General features: G+C 37.4%; 3 protein-coding genes across 9 annotated transcripts in view; 2 read left to right on the top strand and 1 right to left on the bottom strand.

The window, feature by feature from the left end:
* Positions 1-4458, top strand: part of LOC113118228 (SLIT-ROBO Rho GTPase-activating protein 1-like) — a 94246-nt gene extending 89788 nt beyond the window's left edge. For 2 of the 5 annotated variants that reach the window (XM_026287259.1, XM_026287261.1), the window contains exons 21-22: positions 186-540; positions 1842-4458. In XM_026287259.1, the coding sequence (XP_026143044.1) occupies positions 186-540; positions 1842-2228 (742 nt within the window). In that variant the 3' untranslated portion in view covers positions 2229-4458. Of the gene's footprint in view, positions 1-182; positions 605-1841 lie in introns of all 5 variants that reach the window. The other 3 variants (XM_026287258.1, XM_026287260.1, XM_026287262.1) reach the window with 2 other exon arrangements.
* Positions 4459-5267: 809 nt separating this feature from the next.
* LOC113118227 (poly [ADP-ribose] polymerase 12-like) lies at positions 5268-11913 on the top strand. 2 transcript variants are annotated; one of them, XM_026287257.1, is made up of 12 exons: positions 5268-5679; positions 6543-6678; positions 7027-7291; positions 7435-7545; positions 8270-8402; positions 8844-9027; positions 9209-9329; positions 9556-9652; positions 9754-9841; positions 10102-10232; positions 10810-10961; positions 11104-11913. In XM_026287257.1, the coding sequence occupies exons 1-12, from the start codon at positions 5369-5371 to the stop codon at positions 11358-11360; spliced, it is 1986 nt and encodes a 661-aa protein (XP_026143042.1). In that variant the 5' UTR covers positions 5268-5368; the 3' UTR covers positions 11361-11913. The 2 variants fall into 2 exon arrangements, with proteins under 2 accessions (XP_026143042.1, XP_026143041.1); XM_026287256.1 differs by having other exon boundaries at positions 7432-7545.
* Positions 11914-13731: 1818 nt separating this feature from the next.
* The window catches only part of LOC113118226 (thromboxane-A synthase-like), a 56981-nt gene continuing 46815 nt past the window's right edge, over positions 13732-23897 (bottom strand). For both annotated transcript variants that reach the window (XM_026287253.1, XM_026287255.1), the window contains exons 11-14: positions 15387-15475; positions 15038-15175; positions 14567-14729; positions 13732-14461 (exon numbers count right to left, since the gene is read on the bottom strand). In XM_026287253.1, the coding sequence (XP_026143038.1) occupies positions 14366-14461; positions 14567-14729; positions 15038-15175; positions 15387-15475 (486 nt within the window). In that variant the 3' untranslated portion in view covers positions 13732-14365. The remainder of the gene's footprint in view (positions 14462-14566; positions 14730-15037; positions 15176-15386; positions 15476-23897) is intronic.

The raw sequence follows: 23897 nt of genomic DNA, 5'->3' as shown, positions 1-23897 counted from the left end.
CTGAAGGTTAGCACACCTAATGTTGCCAAATGCAGCATGTGATGACCAGCAATATTTTGGAACTACATCAACCACTTAATGTCAAGCTAACAGTATCCACAGTCATCTCCAAACCTCTCACAAAAGTTATGAAAATAGATTCATTGCACACTTTAACGTGTCACATTTCCTGCTTTATTTAGCAGGCACAGGAAGAGAAGTGACCCCCCGACCCGCAGGCCTCCAGCTCGCCCCACCGATGCCCACTGCTTGGTCCACCCCTCCCAGAGCCATCACGGCAGTCACGGCAACCCAGATTTGGGATCCCCAGTGATGGGCCACTACAGTCCGCGGGATATGCTGAGAGGAAGAGGACACATGCCCATGGATAGTCCCGAGAGACGCCGACGGACCGGTCATGGCAGCCTGACCAACATCAGCCGACACGAGTCCGTGAAAAAGATGGAGAGCCCTCCCATCCGTAGGTCCACGTCTTCGGGCCAGTACACAAGCTTCTCCGAGCCTCACGGCAAGAGTCTGGATCCAGAGAGCATCGCACAGGTCAGCGGGAGGCGAGCGACGACGCCCCTCACACCATGCGCTGCAGGCCCAGCCCTGTAACATAGTCAGTTACTGCCTCCTGTTACTAATGACTAATGCATATCTGCAACGGTCTCATTTATGAAACACGAGCAATGAAAATATGTAAATCAATCAAAATTCAGTTCAAATCGGCCGTGAGCCAGGGATTTTGACCCTTTAGGACTCCAAGCCGCCCAGCTGGCCAAGACGGTGTCTGAAGGCTGACCATTTAGGCTTGTTTGCAAACTTTAGGTACAGAAATAAATTTAGCGCAGTTCATTTTGGGATCGTTTCAGAAACCGAAGGATCTTTAGGGTTCTCATTCTTTTTAACAATCAGTTTCAAACATTTTTACTGCTAAAGACAAAGTAAAACCATTGAAAAAATACTACACATTAAAATATCTGAAAAAATGTATTATAGAAATATCATTGTCATTTTAATATTTTATTATTATTTTATTAATTATTCGTCAGTTATTATTATTTTAAATCTAGACTTTGATCCAACACTTCTGGTTCTTACATAATTTTTTTTTGTAATGTTTTCTTTTTTTGATTGATTATGAGGCCTCCCTAGTAAATTTACTTGATTTTTTAATTCATTTATGATTACTGAATTTAAAAATAATAATCAAATAAAAATTATTTTAATAGAGTGATTTGTACTTAATAAACATTTTAGAAATTAAATGAATTAGAGACATGTATATTTATTCATGTCCATGAATTTATAGTATTTAATTTTATTTAATTGTTTTTATTTAAAAAGAAAATTCTCAATTCCTAATTTTGGAAGACCAGGTTATTAAATAAATTTTTGATGTTATTTAAAATTAACATTTGTGGCTGTTTTTCAAAGTGTGTCTTATTTTCATAAATTATTTTTAATTTGCTGAGGCACCTTAAGTGAGAATGACTTACGAACAGCTGATACAAATTCATTCAGCTTGTGTTTCATAAATAAGGCTTATTTTTATAATTAAAATATTTCAAAAGATGTTTTTTTTTTAGTTCATATCTAGCACCCCACCCCCACCTAAAACTACTTAACTCGCCACTGGTTCACATTTTCAGTGACTCTTTAATAACTATCTCATGCATTGTTTCACTTATACATCAGCTTTGTTTAATACTAACAATCTGACCATTTCATGAACACATATTTGATCTCAGTAGACGTGATTCATCATGTTGTCTGCTTGTCTTGCCATTTGTTTGATGTCTATTGTTCTAATTCTGACCAACTACGTGCTCTAATTCTCTGTCTCTTTCTTGAAGGACATAGAGGAGACGATGAACACTGCTCTAAATGAGCTGAAGGAGCTCGAGCGGCAGAGTTCTGCCAAACACGCCCCTGACGTGGTGCTGGACACCCTGGAGCAGATGAAGAACGCTCCCACACCGGCCAGCTCCACCGAGTCCCTGAGCCAACTCCACGGCCTCCTGCTGCGGCCCGCCGTCACGGAGCCGCCCATGCGCCGCAGCACCAGCTCCTCCAGCGATACCATGAGCACCTTCAAGCCCGCCGTGGCCCCGCGCATGGGGGTGCAGCTCAAGCCCCCCGCCCTGCGGCCCAAACCCATGGTGGCCGTACCCAAGACTGGAGCAGCGCAGCATCCGGCGGCCCCTCCACAGGATCCACTGGACAAATCCTGCACCATGTGATTCATTGTGGGCGAAACGTTTAGGGTCAAAGAGGACCGTGGCAGTCAGAGCCAGATTTACAGTGGAATTTATTGCCAATGAACATGGTTCTTAATTTTTTGCAACATTTCATTCAGAGAGTGGACTCAAGCAAACATAGATAACTAAAGATACTAGTGGTTAATGAGATGATAGTAGTTAGTGTGGATACAACTCCAACACTATTAAAGGGATTATTAATAAACTAGAATAACATCGGTCACTAAAAGCATGGTTCTGAGGAAGAGTAGATTTAGTTAAACAGGTGTTTCCTATTTCAGAGATTACATTTTCTCCCTGTTTAGTCGATTCCAACAAACATTTTTAGATTTTCTAGACACCTGCAACTAACGGAAAGCAGTTTATTTGTTCTCAAATACTGTTTGCATGCTTGTCTGACACTTCGTTTTTTCCCGCAATACTCTGTGTGAATAGATTAAGGAGTTGTGTTGAAGATATTAAAGAAAGCAACAAATCAATACAGCTTCCTGCGGTATGTTGTTAGGGTGACTTTTTATGTTTCAGTAGTTTACATCCACTAGAAAAACAGCTAAATGTGAATAATACAGAAACTAAGCAGGGTCTTTGGTTTCTCAGTTTACAGCATTAGGATTGTGGGAAATGTGTCTCAGAGTGATTTCTAGTCTGGACTCTTTGTGGAATGTTGACGTTGGAAACGCACTGCCATATAAGGGCGTGTGATGTCACATCTTCTGCCCGTCCGGATTGGCTCTCGGTGTTAACATTTAAAGTTGTATCAGCAAGGCTTTACTTTGAATATTATATTTTTGATAGTAATATTTGAACATACAGTATGCCCAGGGAGTTTGCGTAAATCACATCCGCTTACGTTGAAGAAACATTTTCCTAGTTTGTTTTCTTGAATTCTTATTTAGAAATATATATTGTGTATATAATGTACATCCACTAAACCTTTTTTTTTTCTTTTCTTTTTTTGTCTTTACATTCATTACTTTCTCCGAACGGCTCTCTATAAACAATATTTTTGTAGTATATATCTGCTTAATTCGATGTAATCTGTGAATAGTCAAGTCTAGCTGCCCAAAAAGTAAAGTTCTTCAAGCGCTGCTTAGAGATCACGAATCTTTTCCTTGTCAGATTAGCTGTCTAAAACGCTTGCTTGGTTCTATCCTATAAGCATGAACGATAATCCTTTTAGTTTTCATATGCAAGTATTTTCTAGAAACTTTTCAGGCAATATTTCTTGTTGGTTCACCAAACAAGGGAATGATGCCAATAGCCATGGACTCGGAGACTGTTACTACAGTGCTTTCATGGGATAGTGCTTGAGGCCCATTAACCCTTCCTAATAATGTCACACACAGCACCACACCCAAATTAAGTGTCATGCACGGTACCCAAAGACAAAGAGTTATGTACAGCATCAGTCACTCGTGTATATTTGCACTCCAAAATTAAAGATCTGGGATTTTGTATGCAGTATATCAATCTGACGTTATCTGTGCATTGACATTCACATTATTATGACAGTTTGACAATAGCTTAGTGTGTGTGTGTGTATGTGTGTGTGCGCGCGTATATTTATATATATATATATATATATTATACAACAGTTTATTCATATTCAGGTAGAATATGCTATGTAATGTGATTGGGTGATGTTATGAAAATGTCTAACATTGAACAAAGGGGACAAACTGTACGTAACTTCAAGAAAATGAAAATAAATGCCTGTTTTTAAACATGTAATTATAAGGCGCATACTAAAGATTTATATTGAACGATCTTACAAACAAGTTTTATTTTTTTTTGTACATTATATGTAAGCCTTGAGAAATGTTCTCCCTGCAAAACTACACACAGTAGCAGAATCTCTGTACTTAATTGCTGTTATATCAGTGTGTCCATGTACATCTCTGTACTATGTACTTGTGAAAGTGCCTTTAAAAACTGTTTTAGAGGAACTTCATCCAAACGTCCTCTGTGCTGTGGCATTCTTATTTCAGATCCAGTATAAGGAGTTGCTAGGATTACGGTAAATAAATTATTACTAACGTTGTTCTGTTTATTAAGTTGTTAGAATGATCAAATAATAAAGATACTGCTTATCCATCGTGACATTGCACTTTTATGTGAGACTGTATATATGGCATGTAACATCCTAACAAGTTGTAGAGCTCTTGGGGGACTGCGCCGTCTTTCTAATAAAGAATATAGTTTGGTCAGTTCACTAAGGTGTTTGCTTGTGTCTCCTCTGTGTGTGTTTTTTTTTTTGAGAATGAATAGTAAGATTGTATGTGATGAGATGATGACATCTTTACCATGTGATGCTTTCTCTGTAGCTTGAGATGTAAAAACAAAGACAGCAACTTAATGAATTCACAGTCTGGGTTTGATTATTTCCCAAGTGTCATAGCCAATGAGGAAATAGGATAAAAGCATTTTAAAAAACAATATCTGTTGAAACATGGTTGCTCCAAACAACCTTTGTTATGGCTTTTTTTAACCCTATACACCTTAGCATTTACTATTTGAAATCTACCTAACAGTCAATTACTGACTTATTAATACTATAATAGTTTGATTGTACTTTTAATCACACTTCTTGTGTTATGATTTCATGCTAAATAAAAATAAGAGCTCCTATCTTGTTTATGAAGGAACTTTTATTTTGTTTCGCTCTCGCTCTCTTCCTTTACTTACATCTTGCAGTACTCTTTCCTTTGACTTTTCTTGTTCTTGTCTTTGTTGTTCATTTTGTTATCAATTACCAAATACAATTGAGAGATGAAATAAAGGGAGAGAGAAATAAACATGTAATTGTGTATTAATTATGTGAAATTAAAGAGGCTGTGAGAGATGACTTTAAAGAATGAAGGAAACAGTTTGTTTGTGGCTACAATTGACCAACGAGTTTTACATGTTTGCCTTTCAGGTTTAAGATCATTTTGAGGCACAGTTGTAGCAACTAGTAGCTGCCATGGTGGTCTATTTTTTGTTTTTTGTTTCCTGGAAAATCAGGCAGGAGAGGGCGCCAAAGACCAGCATCCGTTTCGCTTTCGTTTCCGTTTAAATGCCTCAAACCATCGGCTGAATTCAAGAAAAGTGAAAACCACTTACTGTCGTTGACGGTATCGAAAATGAACATCGTCTCTAGACACATATTCACCTTTGTCTGCAAACACGAGGGCTGCACGGAGTATGGTAAAGTAGAGAGGGATTTGCGGCTGAGTATCACGGTTGCGGATCAGGTTTTGTCTCAGGTGCTCGATGATCACCAGAGGTTTGTTATAGTTCAGGATGAAGACACGAATCCCAGAAGCTCCATACCAGACAGAGACAGTCTGATCTTAGCCAAAACCTCACTGCGACTGTGTAAACATGACAAATGTTCAGGGTGTGAAGACCTACACTTGTGCAGGTACTTTGTGTGTGGAAATTGCAGATTTGGGTAAGTAAACTTTGAGTTCGTCTTAGGCCAGTTGTTATGATGATACAGAAGACTGTCATTTAGCATTTAATTAAAGACAGTAAGGTATTGGAAGTCTTTTTGTGACATTTATTCATTTAAACTCTCTAGCTTTTGTGTTTATGTTAGTACAAGGCCTTGTTTATTGGTTTGTTTACTAGTAATAGATTCAGTAGAGACTAGTAGCTTTAAAGCTGCAGTTAGTAACTTTTGACGCTCTAGCGGTTAATAAACAGAAATGCTTGCGTCTTGCGGAAGAACATCGTAGCCGGAGCTACTTCTCTCTATGTCTATGAATAATCACAAAGGTACTGGGTTACTCCGCCGCGGTACCCCCGAAGCAATCTAAAATAGTCCGAATATAAACACTTATTATAGGTGCACCCTAGTGAATCATGACAGGCTAAAAACAACGCATTCTTGTGTCTATGGGACAGTCATAAGCCTTCTGGTTTTTATTCAAAATATCTTAAATTGTGTTTTGAAGACGAACAAAGCTTTTAATGCATTTGGAACGACATGGGGGTAACGTTAAGTGATTAATGACAATGTTCATTTTTGGGGTGGAATATCCCTTTTAAATTATTAATTTAAACTAATGTTTAGTTTAAGAACTAGTAAAATCAGAATAGGTGCCAGCAATAATTGTAATACAGTGTAAATACTAAGTGTACTCCGATAATAATTATTTACACAATGGTTGCTTAGTAGGACACAATTCCAGGTTGTTGAAAATGACACAATGGTATAAAACCTCTATCTTTGATATATGGATGATTCTATGATCTGTGTATGATAGAACACACAATTAAACCTATTTAATTTTTATTATTTGTCATTCGTAGGATAAAGTGCAAAAATCCCCATGACTTGACATCAGCACATAATTCTGACCTCCTGGAGAAACATGATCTTCACGGCCTTTCGCATGCAGAGTTGTTTCAACTCCTGCTTCAGAACGACCCCTCGTTGCTTCCAGAGGTCAATATCTATTAAACAGGTTTGCTAGTTATCTCATGATTCATTGGGATGACTCTTGGAAAGTCATGTCAGACTCCAGACAGCATTTGAAACTGAAAACATCTTGATTGTATAAACATTAACCTTTCACCCTTATAAGCATGTCTCACTCTGCATAAGAAGGAACGTATTTGCAGAAGCTGCTCAGACAGTGTTTAACCACTTCTGCAGCCTGTGTCAATTATTTGAATTTTTTTAAGAACTGGGTGAACTAATCCTTTGAGTATAATAATCTTCTTATAATATGTAATGTCATTTGTACATTTTACAATGTGTGACTCCTGATGTTGTGATGTATTTACTGTCTAGGTGTGCCCCCATTACAACAAGGGAAATGGCGAATATGGCAGCTGTAAATATAAGACATCCTGTACCAACCTGCACCTCTGCCTGCACTTCCTGCAGGACGACTGTAAGTTTGGAGCAGTTTGCAAAAGGTCCCACTGCTTCGATGCAAATGCTCAGAAAATCCTGAACGCCCGAGGACTCAGTCCAGAAAACATGCGCAAACTCCACAGGCTTTACAAGACCAGATTACTGATTGCTTCTTCAGCTTTCAAGAAGAGTGAGAAAGGTGAATGAAAGAAAAAGAGGCACTGATTCAGTTCATTTAGCACATTATTTTGCACTAAACAAAATAGCTGTAGATTACTGCTGCGCTTATTTAGATTTTCTCCCCCATGTCTCATTTCATTCTGTTTTCTGTCTGGACAGTAGCTCTGCCTGCAGTGAAAGGACGCACCAGACACAAATCCAGTAGCTCCGTCAGTGAAGCGGATCACAATGAAATCTGTCTCTTTTTCATACGCACTGGATGTAGTTTCAAAGGTGATGTCATTGAATAGGCAAACTGCAAACAAGGTTCTCAACCTCGTGATTCGTAATAGAAAATACATGTATGTTGTATTTAAACATTAAACATATTGATCAACATTAACCCACTATGCTGTGAACCTAATTTTATAGTTTTATAGTCTATATATGAATTATACAGGTTATTTTGTGCTTTACATATGCTTAAATACACCAGTGCTTTAAAATATGATGCAGCAGCACAGCTGGCAACCTGAGTATGAAGGTCTTTTTCTGATTCTGTTCCCCTTTGTACTTCCTTCCTGTCCTCCTCGCTCACTGTTCTGTCTAATGGAGACAAATATTCCCCAAAAGTAAAAACTTGCAAAATATATCTGAAATGTACGCTGTAATATGACCTGAATGGAAAAGTGAACTCACAAGTGTAGAATATGAAGAAGTATCATTGAGCTGGTATCGAAACAGCTGGTACCATTTTCAAGCATTTTTCATGTTTGTGTAAAATACGTGACTTGACATTAAATAAATGTGAACCGAAATAAAATAAAACTTGAAATGATTAGATAAAGTTGAATTAAAATAAAAGTGAAAATATGAATTAATTCTGTTATAGGAGGGCATGGATGCACAATAACTATGGTATCTAAAAAGGCAACCAACAATGGTTGAGAAACGGTTTAATTTAAGAATTTTTTTTTAAGTGTTTTTTCTTTACCATCCCATTATTTGTGTTCCTCAGACAAGTGTGCCCGTTTTCACCACCATCTACCCTATAAATGGCAGATATTACAGAAGGATGGGATTACGTGGGGAGACTTGCCAAATGAAGAGGAGATTGAGAAGGCGTACTGCAGTCCGGCTAATGTTTTGTGGTATAAATACTCGTATAAATATACTCAGTGGTCTTTTAATGGGTTTTCAGATAGCATTCATATTGCAAATCTATCATTCCATCACATCCTAGTTAAAGATGCCACTGCAGAATTGCACTGTCAGCTGTGATTAATCAATTCTGTGAGCAAGTGTCCAATAAGAGGAACAGTTACTGGGGGAAAAAAGCCCAAGAGTTGGTATTCAGCTGGTCATGTGATCTCAATATGTACATTTAAAATGCTTTTATTAGGTTATTGATGTGATGTGAGTGTACATAATTTTAAATGTAATATGCAAATTTGAACTGTATTATTAAGGGGAGAAAAACATTTAATGCACAATTAAATATTTGTATTAGCATGTGTATCTTAAGTGGCCAGTAATTGTTTAGTGGCTTGTCTCACCGTTTTCTACTCCTGTTGTGTTTCTCCATGTTGCAGTATTACTGAGAGCAGCACAGGGCACCAAGTAGTGGACTTCATGTCAATGACATGTGGAGAGTCAGATGTGCGTCGGCTGTCCACAGCGTCTTCTGTCACTAAACCTCCTCACTTCATTCTGACCACTGAATGGATCTGGTACTGGAGGAATGACAAAGGAGGTTGGACAGAGTATGGCAAAGGGGTCAGTGATATTTTCAACAAAATACCTCTCAGAAGCAATTCCAGAACCTGAGTTTGAAAAATCATCTGTGATGTTACATTTAACATGATGTAGAATAGCAATTATTGCTCAATATATTATCAAAAACAAATCAGTTAACTTTTAACACCATTTGACCACCGTCATTGTTTGAATCTTACAGGAAGATTCTAAACTCTTGGCGTCTGTCACTTCAGAAGATCTTGAGAAACAGTACCTGGCTGACAATGAAAAGGAAATCTCATTCACTTCACAGAACCATAAATACATCCTCAAATTTAAAGGTACTTAACAGTGTTATTACTGTTAACTAAATTTTTTTTTCTTTCATGAAATAGTAGATTAAAAATTAAATGAACATTAGAAATTTTGCTTTTGCAACATTAAACAAACTAATTTTCATTTTTTTATTATTTAAACTAAACTAAACTAAAAATAAATTGAAGCTAAATATAAAAAAAGAAAAAAAAGTCAAAAGCACGTAAAATTATGGCATATCATTTTTTTTAGAGATGTGCCAGCAAAATCTGAAGTACAAAACCGAAAGGGACGTTAGGAGGAGGCCACGTTTTATTTCTGCCCAAGATGTCAAGAGCAAAATCAAGGGGTATGATGTACAGCGCTGCACCGTTTCTCCATTATATGCTCACATATTAAATAGGATTTATTAGTTGTTCAGTGCACTTTAGTGTATTGTGTTTTAATTAGAAGTGAGTCTCCAGACAGCTCAGCATCTTCTTCTGTGGAAGTTCCACCTTACTGGGACAAAGGAGCTCTTGATAACTTCACCTACAAGGTACATATTCCAGTCACACTGAGGACAGGGAGGTCAAGTAGTTATTAAGCACTTTGGAAATCAGTTCTGTACTTCGGAGTATGGATGAAGATCAGTACTTCTCCTCTTTCTGTTTAGCAGTTTATCCAAAGAATCGTACAAATTAGGAACATCACAAAGTTTATTCATTTGTTGGAAAGCATCAGGCACCAACAGTCATCTGTAACATAACAGTACTGAATTTCTGAAACGAAACCGGTTTGTTTCCTGACTTTCCTCAGACTGTCCCTCTACAAAGCTCCTCCAAGGAATACCAAAGGGTGAGCTCGATGTTTAGTAGAACACTGCCCAGAAGCATCATTCACAGCATTGAAAGAGTGCAGAATCTCTCTCTCTGGAAGGTCTTTCAGTGGTACGTATGTTCATATTTCAATACTAGAAAAACAACAAAAGCATGACTTTACAGGAAGAAAGTTTATTTGCACAAGGCCGTTACATGCAGTTCTTTACCTATACTATGTATCTTTTTGATATTCAAACAAATGATGCCAGAGCTTTTGTCAGAACTACCTTGACTTTTCTGAGCCATTCTAGTGAGTGTGTGACTATGAAGTCAGTTCTTCTCAAGATCACACAGATGTAGTTCAACACATTAATTGTGCGATGAGAAAGTAAATAAATACTTAATCTGAAAAATATAACTAATTTGTGACATTATTATGAATGTAATAATATTTAATGAATGTATTTAATTATAAATACATTATATTAAATGTATTATGCATACATAAAATTATGTATTTTTTAATAGTACTATTATTTATAAGTCTGGTTTAAATACACTTAATACATAAATACACTGTATATTGTACATTGAACACTTATTAATAAATATTTACACTTTTAGCAGATACTTATAATAAGTATTTTGAATATGGTACACTCTACTTATTGATCTGATGAATCAATTATACCATGTTTTTTCCAAGGCAAAAAGAACAGATGAATAAGAGAAATGGAGGGAGTGCAGTTGACCAGCGTTACCTTTTCCATGGTACAGATGAGTCTCTTATAGCAGCAATTTGTGAGCAAAACTTTGACTGGAGGATCTGTGGAAGTCACGGGACACTTTATGGGAAAGGTATTTACATATTTATATAACAGTATTTATAAATCTGTATAAGAGTTCTGGTCATGTAGCCTACAATCAAAGAGTTAGTATTGAATGCTTTCCCAAATATTGGATATTTTTGAATGTGTTTATTTCTTTTTTGTGTGTACAGGCAGCTATTTTGCCAGAGATGCTTCATATTCTGACAGATATGCAAAATCCAGGAACGGCAGGACCAAGAAGATGTTCGTGGCACTGGTGCTGGTGGGAAACTTCGCAAGGGGTAACAATACTTTGGTCCGTCCTCCACAGAAACCCAACACTCAAAGCTTTTATGACAGCTGCGTTGACAATGAGGCTAACCCAGCCATTTTTGTCGTGTTCGAGAAATTCCAGATCTATCCTGAGTACATCATTGAATACTCTTAATTTATCTAGTAAAGGTCTCCTTGTCCACATATTTCTTGAAAGTCCTGTTACATAGATGATTTATGTTAACATCACTGAACATAACCAAAATCTACAACTCTTGGGCATCTTCTTTCAAGTAAAATTTGTTGGGATTATGTAATGGGTAACTGTGTGTTATCATAATTAATTTTACTAAGAAATCCTATGTGACACATTCCAGTGTGCAGTAAAAATGGTAAATATAAAATAGCAGGATTTTATGTAGAGGTCTTTATGTATTAACTGCAGTGTTTGTATTTCCTTCTTGGCTATGGAACTGAATTGTATAGCCAAAAGCTTACCGCTAACTACTGTATCAATCAATAAATAATCCATTTTATTGCACTAGATAAAAACACAGTATGAAAAGTATATGATTTAGTTACAGTTGTATGAATACTGAGCATTACTCATGCCCATTTAGATGAAGTAATTCATGTTTAATGAATTTTATTGTTGAATGAGGTTCATGAAATTAAAGTACTGATACTGTTACAAACTATGGTTTTCATTATTGTAAAAAAAAAAAAAAGATACGTTATTTATAAGTTGTGTAAAGTCAGTGAGTTAAACCTCTACATGATTAAAAAAAATGCATTTAATGTTTTACGACAACAATAATAATAATCATTAGTCAAAAAAAAAAAAAGGGCTACTTCTAATGATTTTTTCACAAAAAGTTCTCATCTATGTTCAGACTCGGAGAACATGAAATACACTGTAGTGTAAGAGTCGTATGGATCAGTTCTATAAAGACATCCACCTTCTGTGTTTTGTCTAAGTACAGTAGATAAAAACAGGAGTTTCTGGGTGAACGATCCCTTTAAATAGATATCAGTCTTTCAGCTGGTATTTGACTTTGAACCTTTGCTTACTGTTTACACCCTTCACATTCCTGGACCTTTGGAAAAAGACTGATATGCAAAGTACAGCACAGCTATAAACAATACAGTTTGACAAACAACTAGGAATGAGATGCAGCACTTAACACCCCCCCCCCCCCCCCAAAAAAAAATCACAGATTTTGAAGGCAAAAGAAAGCAGGACAATAATTACTTAGTTTTTCTCAGTCACGTTGGTGCATTTCTCAAATCAGAAATGAAATTCTCATAACTACTTGTACAACCTCCACATCATCTAGTCATTTATACACATCATAAAACCAGTTTCTCATTCTTTTGAACAAGTTGCGATTGCTTTTGTACATTCATGCAATTGATTATGCACATTTATCTGCAGTTTCCTACATTATCAGTTGCTAATGTCTTGTCGCTCAAAATGTATATAGTTTTCTTTGCAATAATCTTACCGTTCAAAACATCTATTCTTTAGTTCATCGTATAAGTCATTAAATGCAAAATGGTTCATCTAGTTGTCATAAACTGCCAAGCACACTTTTAATTTTTACAAATTATTATTACTTTTTTTTTTATTTGGCATGAATTGTGCAAGTGAATCTAATGAAGAGAATGTAGATGATAAACCAACGATAAACCATTTCTCTGAAATAGCTCAAAGGTTCATCTCATGAATTTTCAGTTAGAAAGCTTCTACTGTATAGACAGAGGACAACACAAGAGTTACACATTCTGAAAATGGACTTATTTTCATCTTAGTGCCCATATTTGTTTCCTTTTCTATATCACAATGATATTGTAAAGGTTATTTATTTATTTAGTCAGACCACTAGTAAAAGTGTAACTGGGAATTCTATCCAGTCTCTTTCAATCAATATCCCACATACAGTAATGTGCAAATGTGTACATTTGAAATGGATATATGGCATACATAAGCATATGGCATACTGTTCAATACAGTAACTGTCATCCGAAATGTTGCCATAGTTTACATCATAACATCCCTCCAGAGTACACTGTTATATTGACAACATGACTGTCTTATACGTAAACTATGACACAAGGACTCGTCATTCTGATGGCACTGACATGTTCATTGACACAGATATTTATTTTTGAGAGATGAACTAAGGATTTTGAGCAAGAGATTGGCTTTTGCAGATAATTCATGGTGTTTTGCTATTTGTACGAGTTGTTTTGAGAAATGCACTTACTGTTTTGCAAATCTCAAGTATGATTCGAGAAATGTACCAAAGCGCCTGAGAAAAACTGTAACCAGGAAATCACAGTTATTGTGAATTCTCTAGTCACTAGTGCATAAACTGAGAAGGGAAGTCTCGGAAAACTCAAAAAATTGTTCTTCTGTTAATCAAACCTCTAAAAGCCCTGTGGTTTAAAACTTCCGAAATCACTTTTATACATTCCTTTGATGTGTGAATCTAAGATGCTTGATATCAAATGAAATGTTTAATTGAAGATGACTACATATAATTCTGACTGATCAACCATTTATTAAGTAATACTTCTGATTTCAAATCATTTAGAGTTTATTCAGTTCAAACCCTGAGTAAACAACCACATTGCAGCACAAACTGTACACCCAAATCTTAAAAATCACATCATTCTGGAACTTCATTGTGGTTTAATGTAATATAAAATGCCAAATATGCATCAGAAGTTCAAATATCTCGCTGGCAATAAGGCAAGACGTGTCCAATCCCATTTCCTTCTATCAAATCATCGAAATCAAAACTGATTTTCTTCCATATAATTAGTTGTATTTACATTTAAGGGACTTACATTTCATTGGATTCAGTAACAAAATGTGCATATGTGCTGATGGTCATCAGGATGGTTTATTAAAGAAATGATGATTATTCTATAGTGCTGTTCTGAGGTGAGAAATATAAAGGCTGATAGTGTTCACTAGATTAATATCCACAGTATGTACTGTGTGATGCATTGCTCTGTGTACATCTGTGCCTTAGGTGTAAATTAATAGTATTGAATTTGCATTTCATTTAAAGGAGTAGCACAGATACATATGATTTAGTTGTCAGGTAATTCCAGAATAAGAGTTTAAAATCAGTTAAGGATCAGACTGTCCAGCTGAAAACTAAAACTTGATCAGGACTGATCCTCAGAATTCTCCCTCTTGGCGATTTTGACCGAAATACCATTCTTGGGTCCGAGGGTGGTGTGTGACTTCAACTCCAGGGGAACCTAAATAGAAAATACAAACCGTATCTCAGGAAATCTCCACATTTGTGGAAAACAGATTCTTCATGCAAACTACATCTGCAGTTTTTCAGTGTAAGAATAACGAACCTCAGTGTCCTCGCAGGCCATCACGTTAAACCGCCTAAATATGTGAAGCAGAGCCATTTTAATCTCCAGCTGGGCCAATCTCATTCCCACACAGCTGCGTGGCCCCGCTCCAAACGGCAGATACACAAACGGGTGCCGGCTGGCCTTGGCTTCTGGAGTGAACCTGAGACAAATACAGAGTTCATTGTGAGCACATCACACAGGAGGCATGCAAACAAAACAGAGAGCGTGTTAAAATATATCTATAGAACATCCACAGAGTAGATTTGAAGGAACTACAAGATGACCTCCAGCAGGTCACTGGTGTGAATGTCTCTGACCAAACAATCAGAAATCGACTTCATGAGGCTGGCCTGAGGGCCTGACATCCTCTAGTGGGCCTTGTGCTCGCTGTGTTTGATAAAGTGCTTTATGATTGATTGATTGATAGAATTATGATATACAGAAACTGTGCTTTGAAAGACAGTTCACCTCTCCGGGATGAATTTCTCAGGTTCGGGCCAGTGCTCTGGGTCATAGTGAAGGTAACCTGCAGCTATTTCCAGAGACGATCCTTTAGGCAGAAGCTGGCCGTTCACCACAGTGTCTTGATCAACATCCCGTGCAACCCTGTGACGAATTAACACAAAATCCAAGATTCACTCTGGGGAAAAAGTGCAATCTAACACCCAAAACCATTTCGCTTTATTTCTAATAGATGTGTTTCCAAGTAATTAAAGCGTAGAAATGTGTAAGAGCTGTAACAGGGTTATTAAAATTCTTGCATGCTTTTGGTTCTTTGCATGTGATTGAACCGGTTATGAAGTAACAGCTGTCATACCTGAATGCTGGTGGGTAGAGTCTGAGGGACTCGCATATAACCATGTCTAAATACTTCAGCTCTTGGACATTAGAGTAATCTGCAGTCTCCTAAAACAAAGAATCAAACATATTGAAAAATGACAACAGCAGTCATGTACTGAAGTGTTTACAGTTACCATATATGGCCAGTAGGTGGCAGCACAGCAGCATTTATTTTTTAGGTTTACAGCACAATCCATTCTTCTCAACATAAAATGGCTTTTAAAATGTATATGTATATATATATATATATATATATATATATATATATATATATATATATATATATATATATAAATCTAAATCTAAACAAAGCCATTTTGTACTATGATTGTTTTATAGTTGCCTTTATGATACATTTTTTAATGTCTTTGAAAATGAGCAGATAGCAAATCAAATTAACTGCATATACAGTATATGGATATACATATATATATACACAAAAAAATCCTTTGTTTGAACTGAAATGGAAGCAGACGCAGCCCAGCAGGCAGTGCTAAGCAGTCTATCACTGCATGGCTCTGTGAAAATAGGGGTCAGGCACTGAGCACGCATCCGTACAGTTCTGCCCACATCCTCTGCCTCCGAGGCCCCCAGACATGCAATGTGGGCATTATAAATGACTAGCTGCTCTCAAGTCACTCTGTTCCACCAGTAAAAGCATCCGTTGCACAAATGAGAGGATGCAGTGGGGCGAGAAAAGGGGCAGATTCTGGCAAGCCCCCCTATTGTCTGGCAACACTGTCAGCTCTCGTCGGGTGTCACTGTGGTTCCAGTGTAGAGTGACATGGCAGTGATGAAAAACTGTGAGGGGCAGCACTTTGTCTCACTGCAGCAGACCAGGTGGTTTGGATGGTGGATGTGATGACCTTTGACAACAGACTCACCATAGACTGAGGTTTTCTTGTAAGGTTTGTTTCTCACCGAATGTGTTTTGTATTCAAATGCACTGCTTTTACTTGTTTTTCTATTTAGACATGCACTAGACAAGTCCTTGAGTGTTCTGTCACATCTCATGCATTCAAGAAGTTCAGCTTTTAAAAAGTTGCCACAAGACCCTGGGCTCTTTTCCAATTGGCTGTGTTCACCCACACCGTTTTTTAACCAATTAATTTGTCTTAAAAGGATAGTTCACTCAAATTTTTTAAATTCTGTCCTTTATTACTCATCCTTGTGTTGTTCCAAACCTTCGTTTATCTTGCATCGTGGTACTGTTGTTAATGCACGTCAAAGTCTGATGCGGAAGAGAAGAAATTGTTGAATAAAGTTATTTTTGTTTTCATTGCACACAAAAAGTATTCTCGTAGCTTCATAAAATGAAGGTTGAACCACTGATGTCAAAGACTGTTTTAACTATGTCCTTACTACCTTTCTAGGTATCAAATGTGTCAGTTGCATTGCTGGGTCAGAAAGCTCTTGGATTTCATCAAAAATATCTTATTTTGTGTTGAAGATGAATGAAGGTCTTACGAGTTTGGAATGATATGAGGGTGAATAATTAATGACAGAATTTTCATTATAGAGTGAATTACTGATAGTTGCAAAATCACAACATTTTTTGAGAAAAATCTAATTTTACATTTGCACACTCGTGTAAGGCTGAAAATGTTAGCTGAAACTGAAGCTTCTGAGCATTTAAAGGTGTGCCAAATTTTCACGAACGAAAATCCAATCGTTTTACATCTGCATGATCAGGAATTTTGCCTGAAGCTGGGAAAGTTCCAGATGCAGATTTCGCTTGTGTTCCAGTTGGTCACGTGACAATAGTGTAATATTATTATTATTATTATATAATTTTTTTTAAATATCCAGATATATTAAGGTCTGTCCCTCCTTAAATGTACATTAATAGGATTATTTTGCTCAGTAATGTAATTGCAATCTCTCTGTAAGCAGCTGCATGATTTAAGACACAGTCATGTTCGTAGCACAAAATGGAAGTTAAGATGATTGTAAACAAGTCATACTGATGTTTGCCTTCACAAGGACTACTAACAACTGCCTTAACTATGGTGACCATGGAGAATTTTTGTAAGAATAGCAGCACAGCATATCTAACATATTTTACTCCATCACTGCCCAAAACTACAGTGCGATCAATATTTACCTTTCTATGCCATAAAAAAAAGCTTTTTTTGATTCTTTTGGCACGGCTCTGTGTTATTTCAATCATCTATTTGAGAGAACGTGAACTATTCACCGTATATCTGCGGAAAGGACAGACCCTCTGTTTATTCTGACTCGCAGCCTCAAGTATGACTAAATTTAACTCCGCTGAATGCACACTGATGCCTCTAAAATCACAAAGCAAGGTCAGACGGCCCTGTAGACAGGCTAGCCAATTTTTCATGTCTCGGTTGAGTCTCTTTTTTCATTCTTTTTTATGCTTTCATCAAACAAACAAACAAACAAAAGCCCAGAGCAAAAATGGATGGTTTGTGCACAATTTTGCTATAATGCATGTGCAATGCCTTCCTGTATGAGCCTGAATGCTGCTTTATTAACAACTGATCAGAGACTGCAGGCAATTTGGGGTCTGAAGTGGTCAAATGAAGAGCTCGGATGAACCCCGTACATAGAAAAAGAATATGTCAGACAGGGTAAAATCGGTCTGCTTTGATCTTGCGAGCAAACGGGGGAATATTTCTGGTTTAATAAGTGTCCTAAATCTTGTTTGTGGACCAACACTTGGCTAAGCTACTGTAATAAGATCACACATCATAAAGCTCGTGGTGAAGAAACAAGGCATTCTGGAACTAAAATATAGCAAAAGCAACTTCAATCCTTGTCTAAATATGTTTACAGTTCCCCTCGCCCTCAAACACGTTGATTATTAGCCCTCTTTTAGAGTTCAAGATGTGCTTCAGATGTTACCGTGTTTTTAAATTCACAACAGACGCGCTCTGAATTTAATTACATATTTGCTTGTTCCCATATGACGACAACAAACACGTTCCGCTATGCAAGTAACCTAGTGTATTCTCATTAAGTATATAAAAAAGAAAAATCACTTAAAATGTAACAGCACATATCATTAAAATCCAAAGGACCCGTACTGTTGGAATTAATAAAACAAGAAACGCGGTCTCCGCGGAAATGCTTTGACCTAAAAATACTCAAACGTTTCCTTCAAATTCATTTCAAGAGAGACAAAAAAAGCCTTGCCGTGTTCAAAGGAGCACCCTGCTAAAACAACTCATTTCCCTGCATATTTCTTTGCCCCTTGGTATTAATATCAGCCTCTTTTCAGCAAATGAGATTCATTTCTCATGCGTGCGTGTGTGTGAAGTGTTCGCAGGCCTTGGAGCACAGGCAGCTTGCCTCTTCACGTCTGCCCGTCTCTCTTATTTATGCTTCTGCCTTCATTCACGTCTTAGAGGAGACAGGCAATCAATCAGTTCTTGAATTTTAGACATTTAACCTCCTGTTTACTGATAGCTGCCCATGATATGCATGCATTCATATGTGATGGGAAATTTTTGCATAACCAGATGTGAATATATATTGGACAACATACCAGTGGTCATTAAATGGTTTTACTTCAGAATGCAGATTTCACATTGGATGTCCAATGGCAACCCCCTAAAAAAGTAATGTTAAAGTCCTTTAAATCCATTATATCCTGTTTTTAACATTGATAATAAAAATGTAAAAACAATTGTGCATCAAACCATCTTTGCATGCCATCACCTGAATAAAATACATTTTAAAATATTTAAAAAAAATGAAAGTTTATTTTAAAATTGTAGTAATATTTCTATATTTTTTTCAAAAATAACTGCAGCATAAGGGACTTATTATAAATGCATAAAAATATAAAATCTTAACTCCAACCTTCTAAACAGTGTCTATAAAGTATATCTTATCACTTCAAGTTATTTCAAGAATTTTTCAGATCTATTATCCTTGCTGTGCATGTCCTTTTCAAATCCACAAGTTGAAAGCCACTTATTTACATTACTGTACATCTCTTTTCCATTTTAGGCCCTCCGTAAATGTAGTCCTTTGGTTTCTATGGGAAAATTCAGGCTGAATAGTGCCTACGAGTTGGGAACGGCTAATGTGGCTTCTTATCTCACCCACCCCTCAAGGTTTCCACAGAAAGAGCTATTTGTGGTTATTGATAGTGATGGAGGCATGCGTGTTCAGACAGGAGATACTCAAGGGTGCTGTTACTGCATAAACACAATGAGTCTCATCTTGCATTGTCTTCTGATAGTGTGGAACAGGTGCAGATAGGCTGGAAAACCTATCGTGTTTCTAAAACCACAGATATGCATCCTATCAGTGAATCTCAATGGCACATTCAAAACCAAAAAAGAATAGCAGCATTATAAAACATACTGAATAATAATATTCACTCAGAGTCTGAGGACGACTTTTAATTTTTTGGGGCTTCCTCAAAGAGATTCACTCATTTCATAGCAATATATATATATATATAACAAAAATAGTGCTTCTCTATTCAACAAAATTAACAAGTTGTAAGGCAGTTTAAAATTTTAAATGGTAAAACTCGGTGAGTCAGCACCTCTGGTTTCTTTCAAGCCTGGAAATCAGCCCCCTGCAGTGACTATTTCCTTGGCCAAATGGTTAATTAGGGAAGCTAATTGCAGGGAGTGGAACAGGCATTGATTGTGCTCTTATCAACTGGAGACAGCCTATGTCAGAAGACTGTGGGCTGGCTGTATGAATGATACAGTCCTGGCCAATGCCTGAACTGCAGAATGAAGGACAAACAATGGGCACACTAATTAAAATGCCTAATTAAAATCACCTGAGGAGAAAATCAATACTTTGTCATGGTCTGAATAGTTGACAGAGGAGAATTTGTCCCAGCTCCAATCACAAGGCCTCTGTAGGCATGGAAAAGTCTGAAAATTAGACCGTTTCTGAGAGAAACTGAAGATTCACTTTATATATGAGTGCTTCATATCAGCATGGAGCCAGAACTGAATGTGAGTTGTATGTGGAGGACTACTCTCCTTCTGAAACACCACCGGCACCAAAATTTGAGGAGGCTGTTTAACCAGTGAAGACTGAAAGTCAAGTTTATCTTTGAGAACATCTCAACGTATCCCAAAGGTAAAGCCGTCTTTGCTATTATACAACAGATAGTTTTGGCCACAGAATTTCAATTGTGAGATTCACAACAAATATATATGCGGTATATATGAAGTTTATGACAAAAAAGTTGTCAGCATTATTCAAAATAAAAAAAAAAATTACAATTAAACTAAAAAAATAATTTGTTCACTTGTGCATGTACATGCACATAATGCTGGCACATAAATTACAGCTTCATGGTTTTTGGGGTTTTGATGCAGTTTGGGGAAGAAAATCTACCCACTTTACAATGGTGGGGTAACAAACAACAATAAAGCCACAGCAGATGGACCTAAATCTGCACAAACCAAAACCCAAATGAAACACATTTTTGCAACAACACTGGCACTGTGGTCTGTGACTCTTGCATCTGATTGGCTCACTTTAAAGAATGAGGTTTCCGTGTACACTTCCTTTTAATAATGCAACAGTTCAAATGGTTTGAACGGTTCCAGCCCAGTGTTTAGAGAAGCGCTGAGAGAATCCAGACTGAAAATATCCAATCTATAGAAAGGAATGCTGGGTAGTGTTGCATCTCGGTTTCATCCATAGTGATTGGGCTCCATCAAGCCTGCACCCCAGCCCCCGGCCCCATTACGCTCCCCTTCACCGCTGCCCATTCGGCTGGGCCATGAACCCGCCATGCGTCTCATCCATGTGCCTGATGCTCATTATGTTCTTCACATGGCCCTGCTGTGTGTGGCTGTGATAGAGCTATTACGGCCCAGCGCGGCCTTCGGGATTTAACACCCCCTCACCCCCACTGCAGACCTGGACACCTTTTATTCAATTTGACTCAATGTGCAGGAAAATACAGCCGTAATGGACAATCAAATGACAGGTCATGAGGCTCCCTGCTGCAAAAGCAATTATGAGGGGTTTTTGCCATCATGATTCTGCCAGCGAGTGCAGCTAAAATGCTCATTATGCTGGATTCAAATCAACACGCTTTCGGTCACCTTTGCCTCTGCCAGACAGGAATGCATACATTCACTTATTATGCAAGCATTGCAGTCTATTAAATTATTCTACAGTACAGATTCTACCTCTGTTTATTGATGGTGATGTTGAGGACAGGTCATGATGGTTGACTTTCTGTGAAAACAACCAACTGTTGATTTATTTATTTTTTACATATAGATTTAATTTCATTAAAAATGATTTGGGGTCAGGTCATGATGGTTAACTAGGCTTAAGGTCAAGTAAGTAATTTAATATTTTATATATATATGTGACCCTGGACCACAAAATCAGTAATATGGGTCATTTTCTCAAAATTGAGGTTTATACTACATCTGAGAGATTAATAAATTAGCTTTCCATTGATGTATGGTTTGTTAGGATTGGACAATACCTGGCCAAGATAAAACTATTTGAAAATCTGGAATCTGAGGGTGCAAACAAATATACATACTCAGGAAATCGCCTTTAAAGTTTTACAAATGAATTCTTAGCAATGCATATTACCAATCAAAAATGTATTTTTGATATTTATGGTAGAGAATTTACAAAAACTCCTTTTGAAACATGATCTTTGCTTAATATACTAATGATTTTTCACATAAAAGAAAAATCAATAAAATTGATCCATACAGGTGTTTTTTTTTTTTTTTTTTTTTTGGCTATTGGTAAAAATATACCCCAGCGACTTAAGACTGGTTTTGTGGTCCAGGGTCATAATATATAATGTATATACGTGCGTGTGTGTGTGTACACATTACGTAAGTTCAAAGCGGCCATGCATTTTTTTTTATTTTTTTTTATCTTTACAATGAATTTATTTTCTCGTGATCTCTCTCAAACGCATTGGTTTCTACAAAGTCCTTTCGACAAGCGCAGTCTGCTCTGATTGGCCAACTGACCAAGTGCATTGTGATTAGTCAACACTGCAAGCACTCATTGGAAACGTAACACCCTTTCCATAATCGCAAGTTTCATCTTTCAGAATAAATGTAAAGACAGTTAATAATGTCTCATTTCAAGCCCGAAAGGGGAACAGAGTCATGTGACAGACAGAGTGATGAAGCTCGTATGTGTTTGCAGTACACAAGTGTGTCTGTCTCTCTCTCTCACAGCGCACGCACTCTCAGTCAATATATCTTTGAACAGTCAATATCAAATACTTAAACTAATGATAAAACCTACTTCCAGTAGCTGATTCAGAAGCACCAGATTTTCGTAGCAAAGACCGTATTACCTCTTTTCCCAGATTCCTGAAACGGTTGTCCATAAAATGTGTTGCTGTTCTGTTGTAAGTAATCTTAAAGATTCCTAAATGCATATGCATGCATTGACAATTAAAACGTTAATTACACAAAGTTTAATGTACTGTCTTTGGAAATATCAACAGGGATTGATAAGCCTTTATTTATTTAGTGCAGCCGTTATTACTAGGTGAAGCAAAATTAACTGAAATATGCACAACATAGGCTACATTAAGAGTGCACTGTATATCTGTCCATCAGATGCTTGTCAAAGTTGACTTTGTTTGTTAATACTTTATTGTCCCTACATGCTATACCTAACGATGGCAGGTAAATAATACAGCAAATTTTCATTGCCACAGCATCTGCCTCATTTACATATCCCCCTGGAGTCCCAGCGAAGGTGGTCCTCAAACAATGGCAAGCATCCGGTAGCTGTTGACATTCGACACACGCGTCAGGTTCAGGTGCAGCTGACTGATGAAGGATTTGTTATGGTTGCTTAAATCAGGTGCATTACAAGTCTCCTTCCTTCCAATCCCAAGGGGCCTTACATATTCTCCGGCCCTTCTACAGTGGCAGCAGTGGTTTGATGACTCCATCTGCTCCGTTCCATTACACATGCGGAGGAGATCGAAACGGCCGTCAAAAAGCCCAAATAACAAACAAGGGAGTCATATCGCTCCTTCCACAGTATCAACATCATAACAACACAATGGCGGCATCTGTTTGGAGGAAACTTGGTGAAAGTGCCTCTTTATTCTGCACGATACAATGCTGGTTGGTATGAAAAGCCTGTTAGGAAACATTGCAAGGGGCCTGATGAAGTGGACCATGACTCTTTGTGCATGAATGCACATGCCCTATGTGTGTTTGTGTATGCGGGTCTGCTTGAAGTCATTAGGGACATGTAGAGCACTTGGAAAAAGTACAGACGACCTGCTGCCTGTAGGTATCTCTGTATGAGGACTCAATCCTTCTCCGCTTATACCACCCAGGGGAGAGAAGGGAGCGGAATAAGAAGAACGAGAGAGGGGGAGAGAAAAACAAAGAGAAATCTTGATGCTCTCATTTTGCCCTTGCTTTTTTTGCGTCCAGAGGGGGTGTTTTCTGTCTTTCTCTCTGCCATCTTTAACCTGAAGCACAATAGGAGCGTCAGGCATCACCTTAAGCAGTGGATA

The sequence above is a fragment of the Carassius auratus genome, chromosome 18, assembly GCF_003368295.1.
Source record: "Carassius auratus strain Wakin chromosome 18, ASM336829v1, whole genome shotgun sequence".
NCBI lineage: Eukaryota > Metazoa > Chordata > Actinopteri > Cypriniformes > Cyprinidae > Carassius > Carassius auratus.
This window is presented reverse-complemented; position numbering and strand designations above follow the sequence as displayed.